The sequence below is a fragment of the Aotus nancymaae genome, unplaced genomic scaffold, assembly GCF_030222135.1.
Source record: "Aotus nancymaae isolate 86718 unplaced genomic scaffold, 86718_ANA_hifiasm-v0.15.2.pri h1tg000003l, whole genome shotgun sequence".
Lineage (NCBI taxonomy): Eukaryota > Metazoa > Chordata > Mammalia > Primates > Aotidae > Aotus > Aotus nancymaae.
The window spans coordinates 66,277,066-66,289,256 of NW_026988414.1; the positions used below are offsets into that span (position 1 = coordinate 66,277,066).

At 40.5% G+C, this 12,191-nt stretch overlaps 1 protein-coding gene across 6 annotated transcripts in view; it reads left to right on the forward strand.

Moving 5' to 3' along the window:
* Positions 1-12,191, forward strand: part of MAP2K5 (mitogen-activated protein kinase kinase 5) — a 264,089-nt gene that overhangs the window by 26,700 nt on the left and 225,198 nt on the right. For all 6 annotated transcript variants that reach the window (XM_064381982.1, XM_064381992.1, XM_064381988.1 and 3 more), the window contains one exon: positions 10,415-10,484. In XM_064381982.1, coding sequence (XP_064238052.1) covers positions 10,415-10,484 — 70 coding nt within the window. The remainder of the gene's footprint in view (positions 1-10,414; positions 10,485-12,191) is intronic.

A 12,191-nucleotide genomic window follows, 5' to 3' on the forward strand; every position in this document is an offset into this window, starting at 1 on the left:
TTGACAGAGTTAGGATTGTTGGGTTCTTCACTGGGAAAACTAATAAATTAACTATGGACGGCAAATAGTTGGTTAGTTTATTGATTATTGCTGTAATTACTGACTGAGCTACATATAATGGGGTATGCTTGCAGTATTGACAAAACAGGAATTGGAAAATTTTATCATTAGTATGAAAAAACAGCATGAGTATTCCTTATAAGTGAAATACTGTACCAATTATGTTGTCTGTTAGGCATGCTAAGGAGAGATTTAGGAAACTGTCCTGTTATAAATGTATGGAAGAATAATTAATAGGCCTGATATTTCCTCTGTACGTCAGACTTGCTGCTGAGTAAATTAGAAGGTATGACCAATGAGAGTCGTTACTATATCAGTTCCTCTCTAGATTCTTCCTGGAAAGATTTGCGCAGCATCTATAATATACTAGGCACTATATGGCAGTGATGTCTCAGGTTTTTGAAGGCATAGTCCTTTCTGAAAATCTTTCAGAAGTTGTTCCTTTTTTTCCTCAGAAAATTCACATAATGCAGCATTTTACCAGCTTCAAGGATCTCCTAAAGCCCTTATAGATCCCAGGTTAATACCTTTGGTATAAGAGAAAATAAAATGTACAAGGCATGGTTCCTGCCCTTGTTGAGCTTCCAAAAGAGAAACGGTGTTCCCCACAATACCCGTTTACTTTATTATTTATAGTACTGTAGTAATTGAGGGGACGGAAACGATACTGACTCAACCTCAGTAAGCCAGTTAGTTAAATTCTCCCCCTGTACCTTGTCCAGATATCTCAGTGGTCTTGTTTAGTGGTTTCTGTGTCACCCTATTGTTACGAACATTTTTCTTCAAGGTACTCTTGCTTGGAAATGAGAGAGTCAAGGCACCATTTCCTATTTCAAGACTTTTTTTTAAGTACTTTTTAAGAAGTTTTCTCATATACCAGCTCCTTTAATTTTGATCTTAACATCTTTATAAGGTGAGCAGGGCAGGTTTTTTCCGTATTTTTATAGCAGAGGATACCGAAGCACAAACAATGTGCCATTCTTGAGGTCACACAGCTAGTCAATAGAGAGCTGGGGCCTGAGGTCACTCCCTTGGTAGTTTGCTTCCTCATTCATCCAACCAGTTTTTCATGCAGCAAATGTTTATTGGATAGCAGTTCTCTGGCCAAGTGCTATGCAAGGTGGTGGGGGTGCAGTTCATGCCCTCCAGGAGCTCATGGTCCAGTCAGGGAGATTAACAAAAAAGGAAACAGAGTTCAGTGTGGGAAAAAAAGAAAAACTCATAATTACCAAGCAGAGTGATAAATGATATAATACACCTAAGCATTAGGTGCTCTGTGAGCACAAGAAATGCTTAATCTAGCTTTGGGGACCAAGAAGGCTTCCTGAAGAGGGCGGTGTCCAGGTGGAGTAAGTGAGGATGAGGGGACTAGGAAGGATGTTTGGGGCAGAAAGAACAGTATGTTTAAAGAATACCTGGTGAATCAGGAGGAGCTGACTGTGATTCAGTCTGTATGGACAGTGACGGAGGAGAGAGTAGGAGATGAGGCTGGGAGGAAAGTGAGTTAGACCATGGAGGGCCTTAGCTTGAGGGAACAGGGAAGTGTCATGATCGTATGTCATATTGTCAGAGGCAATTGAGTCATAGTGACTATATTAGTCAGTATTCATACTGTTATCAGAAAGCGATCCTGATCCAGACCCCAAGAGAGGGTTCTTGGATATTGTGCAAGGAAGAATTCAGCATGAGTCCACAGTGCAAAGTGAAAGCAAGAAAGTAAAGTGGTGAAAGAATAGCTACTTACTCCATAGACAGAGTAGGCCGTCCCAGAAAGTAAGAGGAGGAACGCGCCCACCAGGTGTTTGTTTATATATAGGATAAAAAAGGATCGTGGGGAGATGTGCTCTGCTACAGGGTTTGTGACAAAGGATTAATTTTCTTAATATATTTTGCAAGAATCGATATTATTACCTTTAAATAAAAATTAAGAATGCTTCTCTTCTCAAGCTATCGGGATATTAGGACATTCCTGAATCTGAGTGTGTTTAGTAAATGTTATCAGTCTGCCCTTAATCATAAACATCTAGAGCTTAGGAATACCTAACTTCCTGGGAATGCAGCCCAGCAAGTCCCAGCCTCGTTTTTCCTAGCCTTCACTCAAGATGGAGTTGTTGTGATTCAAATACCTTTGACAACACTGCTATGAAGAACTATTTGACTGCATAATTTATAAAGAAAAGAGGTTTAATTGACTCATAGCTCTGCAAGGCTGGGGAGGCCTCAGGAAACTTACCATCATGGCAGAAGACAAAGGGGAAGCAAGTACCTTCTTCACAGGGTGGCAGGAGGGAGAGCTGGGGGGAACTGCCACACTTAAACCATCATCTATCGTGAGAAAACAGCAAGGGGAAAATCCACCCCCAGGATCCGGTCACCTCTCACCAGACCCCTCCTCCAATTCGCCAGGACATTTCCATCTTGAATAGGGGCTGGGTAAAATAAGGCTGAGACCTGCTGTGCTGCAGCCCCAGGAAGTTAGGCATTCTTAGTCACAGGATGTTTACAGTTAAGGGAACAGGTTAATAGCGTTTGCCAAACAGACTCAGGACTCAGCAGACCCAGGAAATGTCCTGATGTCCTTGTATCTTAAGAATAAAAGCATTCTAAATTTAAGATTAAGTTTTGGCCAGGCGTGGTGTCTCAGGTCTGTAATCCCAGCACTTTGGGAGGTTGAGGAGGGCAGATCACCTGAGGTCAGGAGTGTGAGGCCAGCCTGACTAACATGGAGAAAAACCCCCGTCTCTACTAAAAATACAAAATTAGCTGGGTGTGGTAGTGCAGTCCTTAATCCCAGCTACTCAGGAGGCTGAGGCAGGAGAATCGCTTGAACCTGGGAGGCAGAGGTTGCAGTGAGCCAGAATTGCTCCATTGCATTCCAGCCTGGGCAACAAGAGCAAAACTCTGTCTCAAAAAAAAAAGTAAGTTTTGCTTTAAAGATAATATAGACTCTTGTGGAAGATAGTAGTTACACAGAGATGAACAATCCCGTATCGTGAGCCCTTGTAGTACAGCACATCTCCTCCATACGGTTTTTTGTTTTGTTATCTTATATATAAACAAGCATTGTACCTAAGGTGGGTGTGTTCCTCCTCTTACTTTTTGGGAAAACCCAGCTCTGACTGGGTTTACTGGTGGAGCCATACTTTCATTCCTTTAAATTCTTTTTTTTTTTTTTTGGGACAGAGTCTCACTCTGTTGCCCAGGCTGGTGTGCAGTGGTGCCATCTCAGCTCAGTGCAACCCCCGCCTCCTGGGTTCAAGCCATTCTCCTGCCTCAGCCTCACGAGTGGCTGGGACTCCAGGCATGCGCCACCACGCCTGGCTAATTTTTGTATCTTTTAATAGAAATGGGGTTTCACCATAATTGGACAGGCTGGTCTTGAACTCCTGAGCTCGTAATCTGCCTGCTTCAGCCTCCCAAAGTGCTGGGATTACAAGCGTGAACCACATGTCTGGCCCCTTTTCTTTCTTAATAAACTTGCTTTCACTTTACTCTGTAGACTCATTCGAAATTCTTTCTTCCACAAGATCCAAGAACACTCTTTTGGGGTGTGGATCAGGACCCCTTTCTGGTAACAGTATCTCTCAAGAGTGGGTTGGGGTAGAGAATTTCTGAAGCATGGGGGTCTGTTCTCTGTGAAAGACATTGGTGGTCACAGGACTGGTGAAAAGTTAACAGACTTGAGAAGTGGGGAGGATGTCAAGTTAATAAAATTTAGTAGGTGGTCACAGGACTGGTGAAAAGTTAACAGACTTGAGAAGTGGGGAGGATGTCAAGTTAATAAAATTTAGTAGGCCAGGCATGGTGGCTCATGCCTGTAATCCTGGCACTTTGGGAGTCTGAGGTGGGTGGATCATGTGAGGTCAGGAGTTTGAGACCAGCCTGGCCAACATGGTGAAGCCCCATCTCTACTAAAAATATAAAAATTAGCCAAGCATGGTGGTCGGTGCTTGTAATCTCAGCTACTTGGGAGGGTGAGGCAGGAGAATCACTTGAACCCAGGAAGCAGAAGTTGTAGTGAGCCAGGATTGAACCATTGCACTCCAGCCTGGGTGACAGAGCAAGACTGTGTCTCAAAAAAATAAATAAATAAATAAAATGTGATTGAATATGGGGAAGAAGAGAAGTGAGATGGTTTGGATCACTTCCAGATTTCTGGTTTGGGAAACAGGGTCATAGTGATGGTATTTCCTGAGACAGTAAACCCAGGCAGCAGAAGACAGGTCTAGGGTCTGAGAGGGGATAAGAGAGGAATTCAGTTTTGGACCTTTTGTATTGGAGGAGGCTCTGGACAACCAGCTGGGAATGTTTCAGAACTTAGGAGAGAAATCTGGGCTGGAAATAGAGATTTGTGATTTATCAGCTCCTGATTAGTCTCAGTGGTTCCTCTGGTAATTGAAACCTTTGAAGTGGCTGAAGTAACACAAGGAGAGTATAAAATGAGAAGGTTGATGAAAAACGTGGGGGAAATCCCGCATTTAAAAGAGAAGTGGGGAAATAACCACTTATAGGAAACTAAGTGGAGTGGTTGGAGAAGTAGGAAAACCAGGGGGGTTGCCAAAGAAAGAGCCAGAGGTCACCCATCAGAACAGATGTCTTTGCCAGCCTCTGAAAGATCAGAGGACATAACTTAACCTGCATAGGGTGTGAGCGAAGCCATAGCTCTCCACCAGCTCAGCAGTCTACCAGGTAACCCTGCCTATTTAGGTAAATGTTTTGAGAAATATGAGATAATCTGCCTCTTAACTTGTAAGCAATAAATATACATTTTGTATACACATTTTGCACTCGTTTCATTCTAGGCCATGCCCGAGTGTATGGCATGGCCTAGAGTGAAAGGAGTAATTTTTTTGTTTACTGATAAACCATTTGCTTCATCGATTAAGTAGAGATGATGATACTTCCAGAGTAGGATAGGATTGTAAGAAGCTAAGTGAGTAAACATAGATAGGTAGTACTGAGCCTAACACACACAGGTATCCAATAAGTGATGGTAAGTTCTCTGTCTCTTTTTCTCTTTCCCTCTTTCTTTTTCTTTTCTTTTCTTTTCTTTTTTTTTTTTTTTGCATGAAATGACAAGTACCGTTTATTGCCATTACACAAATGGACCCAGCCTCTGGCTTGGGCACCGTCCCATAGACCAGCAGCTGAGCATGGTCAGCTGACCCCTTTCCCCACCCTCTCTTTTTTTTTTTGAGGCTTGCTTTATTGCCTAGGCTGGAGTGCAGTGATTTGATCTTGCACTACCATGCCCAGCTACATTTTGTATTTTTAGTAGCGACAGGGTTTCACCACGTTGGCCAGGCTGGTCCTGAAATCCTGACCTCAGGTGATCCACCTGCCTTGGCTTTCCAAAGTGCTGGCATTACAGATAAGAGCCACCACGCCTGGGATTCCCCTCCCTCCCTCCCTCCCTTCCTTCCTCCCTTCCTTCCTTCCTTCCTTCATTCTTTCCTTCCTTCCCTCCCTCTCTCCCTCCCTCCCTCCTCTTTCTTCCTTTCCCTTTCCCTTTTTCCCTTTCCCTTTCCTTGTTTTGCTATTGTTGCCCAGGCTGGAGTGCAATGGTGCAGTTCGGCTCACTGCAACCTCCACCTCCCGAATTCAAGTGATTCTCCTGCCTTAACCTCCTGAGTAGCTGGGATTATGGGCGCCTGCCACCACACCCGGTTAATTTTTGTATTTTTAGTAGAGACAGGGTTTCACCATGTTGGCCAGGCTGGTTTGAACTTCTGACCTCAGGTGATCTGCCTGCCTCAGCTTTCCAAAGTGCTGGGATTACAGGCATGAGCCACCGCACCTGGTCTTTCTTTCTTAATAGAGAATTGTGCCTTGTAAACTTAAACTGTGCTGTTTTGGAACGCAAGTTTTTTATATGGCAGATTTCCATGAAGAAAAAAATGTAATTATTGATTGAATTGTGCCATTAGCATTAGAATTAGATTTATAACAAATATGAACACTGTAGTAAACTTGCAAACAAAACAAAGCAAAAAATTGTCCTTGTTATCCCCTTGTTGAATCTTGCCCTCTGTTTCAAATTAATTAGATTTTTGGTAACTATGCTAAACTTTGTCACATCCTTATTAAAATGGCTTAAGAATTTTGAAGAACAGCTCAGAGGGACTCTGAAACTAATCTGAGTCTGGTACTGGAGATTCCATTAGCAATTGCAAAACTGATTAATCTTTTACCCAGTTAGCTTATCGATCATCGCTGCAGTTACTGCCTGTAACGGATTATGCAAGGGATAGCAGGAGAAAACACATTTTATAGCTGCTGCTGACATATTCAGTTTGAACATAATATTTTGTACTCTATTATTTCTGCACTTTTAAGTGCTGGAATACTTCTAAGATAGAAAGTGTGCTTAATATTGTTTCAGTATTACAAGGTGTACTTTTAAATTTCTTGTCTACTGGCCGGGCGCGGTGGCTCACACCTGTAATCCCAGCACTTTGGGAGGCCGAGGCGGGTGGATCACAAGGTCAAGAGATCGAGACCATCTTGGTCAACATGGTGAAACCCCGTCTCTACTAAAAATACCAAAAATTAGCTGGGCATGGTGGCATGCGCCTGTAATCCCAGCTACTCAGGAGGCTGAGGCAGGAGAATTGACTGAACCCAGGAGGCGGAGATTGCGGCGAGCCGAGATCGTGCCATTGCACTCCAGCCTGGGTAACAAGAGTGAAACTCGGTCTCAAAAAAAAAAAAAAAAAAAAAATTTCTTGACTACTAATGCATTACGATTTACCAAGTGCCTTCACTAATTCTATTGCTGCAGTTTAATTTTTGAGCCTCACAGTAACCCTATGTATTAGGGTAATTATTCCTCATTTGGAGTAAACTAACATTTAATAAAGTTAAATGACTTCCAGAAGGCTATACAAGTTAATGAGTGGTAGACTCAGAATTCAACCCCATTTCAATCAGTAAATATTTATCAAACACCTACTCTGTGCAGAGCTTTGTATTGGGTCTAATAAATGCCGGGGTAGGATTATAGAGGTGAAGGTGAAGTTATTTGGATAACTTTAAGTAATGTTATAAAGATTACTTTGTTATATTTTGGTCCAAGCTATTATGTTCAGTGTCTTGGTGTACAAGATTTAGGGGTTTTTTTGGTCGTTGCTGTTTGTTTCTTTGTTTTTTTCCTCGTTTTGGTTTTGGTCATATTGCTTATTTTATCACTATTTGGAACAAAATTGGAGATAATCCCTTTAAAGGAAGAGTATATAGAAATGACACTGATAGATCCAGATCTAAAAACAATTTGCTGGCTAGACGTGATGGCTCACACCTGTAATCCCAGCACTTTGGGAGGCTGAGGTAGGTGGATCACCTGATGTGAGGGGTTCGAGACCAGCCTGGCCAACATGGTGAAACCCCATCTCAACTAAAAATACAAAACTTAGCTGGGTTTGGTGGTGGGCACCTGTAATCCCAGCTACTTGGGAGGCTAAGGCAGGAGCATCACTTGAACCTGGGAGGTGTAGGTTGCAGTGAGTCACGATCGTGCCCCTGCACTCCAACCTGGGCTACAGAGCAAGACTCTGTCTTAAAAAAAAAACACAAAAAAAAGAAAATAAAACCCAATTTGCTTTGCAGTTTATTAGTTACTGTCTTCTCTGTTTTCCCATGTGAGCCTCACAGCTATCCTCTGGGTAGGTCCAGAGGATAGCTATGAGGTCATTTGTAAAATCAAGATTTTACACATGAGTAAAGTGAGGCACAGTGAGCATTTCGTCACAGAGGTCACGTGCTGGGAGATGACGGCTAGTGATGAAGCTCCTGGGTTTGAGTTCTCTGAGTCTTCCATGTGCCTTGCTCATCTCACTGGGCAGCAGGGACCTAGTGGCCGGTCAGGACTGCTCTGTGCCAAGAGATACCATGCAACCTGCATTTTATTATTCTTCCATCGGGAATGCTCTGTAGGCAGTAGCCTGAGCTTCTAGGCCTAGTACCTTGTTGGTGGCCTGCTCCTCAGGGGTCAGTTGTGTAGGGGCCCACATTGTGGACTTGATTACCTCCCTTTACAATATGTCCTTGTTAGTGAATTACTTTGCTATGTGGAACATAAGCTTCTCCACTAATACAGACACAGATCAAACACAGTAGTTCAGCAGGAGGAAATACAGTTGGATTTAGAGGAAATATGAAAAACAAAAAACACAACCTAACTACTTGCTTTAGAGAAACTGTTAAGTGGCATACTTAATATCATTACTGTGACTATGTTAATCGTAGTACAGAGAGATGTTTATAGATGGCTTAAAAATTCTCACAATGGTTATAAAGGTATATATAGTTTGCCAGTTGATTTGGCACAGACCAAAAATGAAAGGAAAACCATTTTTATTTATTTATTCTGTGAGGTAAATAAATAAAGCTGGAAAACAGGTCAATTTCATGCATGCAAGGTTTTATAGTGGGGAAAAAAATGCATTGCACCTGTTCTGACCCTTTACATTTGAGGTTATTTGTTTTCAAACTTGACCCCAAGCACCAGTTTTAGACATCTCTATAATTAACTTGTTAGATAAAGCATAAGGATATTTTATTTGTCTTGATTTCTAGGTCAATGGCAAAGTAGTAACTGAAATTTCCAGCCTATTGTACATAGCAGTTAATTAAAGAAAAGCATTAACTATAGGAGAACACCACCACTGCTGTTGTCTTGTATCAGTACAGAAAGGCAGTAATTTTTTTGACAGCCACTGATTGGAAAGTTGCTTGCAGCCTTCCAGAAGCAAGGGGGTACATGCTGTGGATCAATAACCAGCAAATTTCCCATTAAAAAGAATACCTGAGCAATGTTCCAAATAGCCACTGGCATCTTAATTTTCCATGGAAACCTCAAATACTTGTGTGCCGAGGACAAGCCATTTTCGGACAATTTTTCCAGACTACTTGTTAACAGTTATTGCTGTCCCAAAAGGTTGACAGCCTACATGATTGATATTTCATTTACTTGTCATCACTGTTTGAGTAATGGCGAGTGCTGTATTTCTGTGGTTTTAAGGAACAGAATCTCGTGAAAGACATTTGCCTTAGTATGTATTCCAGGGAATGTGTTGCACAGGTTTATGCTGTATGTATATAAGTTTTTTGTGTCTGTAGAAGGAGAGAATCACTTATCTTTCCAGTTTGAAAGCCTTTGGAGAGCTGGGTACACTTATATCAGTCCATAGCTAGCCAACATCCACCTTCACTTTGTTTTAAGTGCAAACAGCCTTAGATGTATTAGCTGGTGATTCCCAAAATGATGTAGAATTTTATAGCTCCCGTTTATTTTCAAGAGAAAAAAAAAATCCCCTTGCTCTTGTAATAATTGTAATGTACATAAAAGCAACAGGAAGATAGATGTGATATCTTCTAAAAGAAAGAAACTCTTAAAGAATGTCAGCAAACAATGGTAATCAAGGAGGGATTTCCTAAACATATAGTATTTAAATAATATGCACATGTTTTTAGTATAAAAATAGTGAGGATGAAAAGGGTGTTCTGCTCTTTGACAGCCCCTCAGAAGATGAAATCAGCAATTTTCATTGCGGATATTTTTCTACCATGAGCATCACTTTGTTGTTTGTCAAGCGTTATAAGATGTAGAGCGAAGAAGACATCTCTAAATTAGGTGGATATATGCTCACCAATTAGCGTATTGAAAAAAGTGGGAATCAGACCACAGTACAACCTACTGAATAGTTAGTGTTTACTAAGGAGTGTGAAAGCTTTTTGACTTAGAACTTTATTTTTTGTGTGCAGAATTTTACAGTGCAATTTGATCTGTACTAAAGTGTCTATAAGGCTAAAGCATAAAAAGTATGTGTGTTTGAAACTAGACTACCTTTTTATCAGTTAATCCTGTCATCTCTGGATGGGTCATATCTTGTTTTTTGTTTCCACAGTCTCTGTGATTTACATTCCCATTATCCGTGCATTTTATACACAACTGTGAATAATGTTTGATTAACTGGCATGTAGATCCAAGCCAGATGTGAAGCATCTTCATTTTGCTTTGCAAAATCCAGGGAAGAAGAACAAGAGGCAATTTGGGAAATTCTACTAAAATACTTTGTGTCGTTTAAATATATATCATTTTCAAATATTTCTTAAATACTAATATAAAATCTTAACACTTTTAAAGATAAATGCCAGGGTGAAGGCTAACACACTGGACTTTTAATCGTAAATATTCACTATAGTCATTTTGATGTGCCGGTAGGGGAAAAGTATTCTCAAGGCTGATATGTATATACCAGCAATTTACAGAAGTACTGTGAATTAAACAACCCGTAAGTGTCTGTTCCAGTATTCATACATTACTGAGTAATCTCTTTCTATAATCTCTTTGCAGTATTATTCCACAGTAATGGAACAGCAAGTAAATGGACAGTTAATAGAGCCTCTGCAGATATTTCCAAGAGGTAATGTTGAGCAAATTCTAATCAACAATGATTATTTCAGTAAACAGTTTCATCAACAGTTATGTTTTCCAAAGGTTTAAATGCACATAACATGATGTTTAGCTCTTAATTCGAAAAACAAAACAAGTATTCATTATCGTGGGGATTGCAGGCTATATTATAGTTATGGCAGATAAAATATCTAATTTACTAGAGTAAATTAAACTAACTAGATTGTTTTTTGTTTTTGAAGCACATACTTACATTAGCTTAAAGAACTCTTTGGGGTCCACATGGTTTGTAAACCAAGGCAAATGAATGACTTTAATTCTGGATGTTTATAAATTGTGGCTCATGATGGTGGCCAGAGCTGCTATTGAGAAAGCTTTCAGCTAGTACAGAAGCTAAGATTTACTGTGGTGTTAGGAGAGAAATTTTGGTGGAATGTTTGGTGTTTGTTTTTGGGGGGCAGTATTTTCTAAATAATTGAAATTCTTCATAAATAGAAATTTGATTATCTCCAAAAATGTGAGCTGATGAGAGTAAGTTTCAGTGACTCCCTCGGTCAGGTAATTTTCTTTTTCCCTTTTAGGTTTGGCAGTACTATCCTTATATCAGATATGATTGTTCAACCATGTATAAACGTTCCCTCAAAATTTGAATAATGGTGAAAAAGAACAGTTTAATTATATAAACCATTAAGTCTTTCACCCGTTATACATTGCCCCACTTGGAATCCATGTTTTCTAACTAATGGAACAGATAAGGAAATTCTCTAAGTAACCCTTCTAGAAATAACTTAATTGAAATAATTAAAAGTTAAACTTACCTCCGTTAACTGATACTGTACAAATAATCATGGTATGAGTTTTCCAATTAAACATTCTAGACTTTCATTACCTGTAACTCTCTGAAGTTTGAATGGCTCAATTAACCAGTAGGCTCCTATTTGCACTGATAAAGTCTCCAAAGGCAGCTGGCTTGGCCAACCCACAAGAAGATCTGGGTTCGAGAATAATACTGCTCTTCTAGCATACATGTGAGCAGCAGAATCGGGAGTGTTTAGTATATTACTAACAAGTTATTAAAGTGCTAAGTAAGTACGATTGGGCTATTTAAGGCCAGTGATAGTCCAAAACAAGGATTATGATTAATCCACTTCTGTTGTTACTTGAAGAATAAGCACCAATACAAAAAAAAAAAAAAAAGAAAGAAATGTTGTTATTTTCATGTATTAGGCCAAAGATTAGGATGTAGATTATTTCTTAATGTTTGCAGTGACTGGAGAATTTGGTCAAGTTTCAAAATTGTTTCTTCGCAAGGAATAGTATTTTACAAACTGAAGATTTCCATTAATTTCTATACGGACATTATAGCTCTGCCATAGCAAACCCTGTTTGCAGTATCCTGGAGAAGTATTCTTCCAGGCAGGCCACAGTGGCTCATACCTGTAATCCCAGCACTTTGGGAAGCTGAGGCAGGCAGATTGCTTGAACTCAGGAGTTTGAGACCAGCTTGGGTAACATGTCAAAACCCTGTCTCTACCAAAAAATACAAAAATTACCCAAATGTGGTAGTGCACACCTGTTGTCCCAGCTACTTGACGGGCTGAGGTGGGAGGATGGCTTGAGCCCAAGAGGTTGAAGCTACAGTGAGCCATGTTCATGCCACTGTACTGAGTGACAGAGCAATGCCCTGTCTCAAAAAAAGAAAAGAAACGGCTGGGCA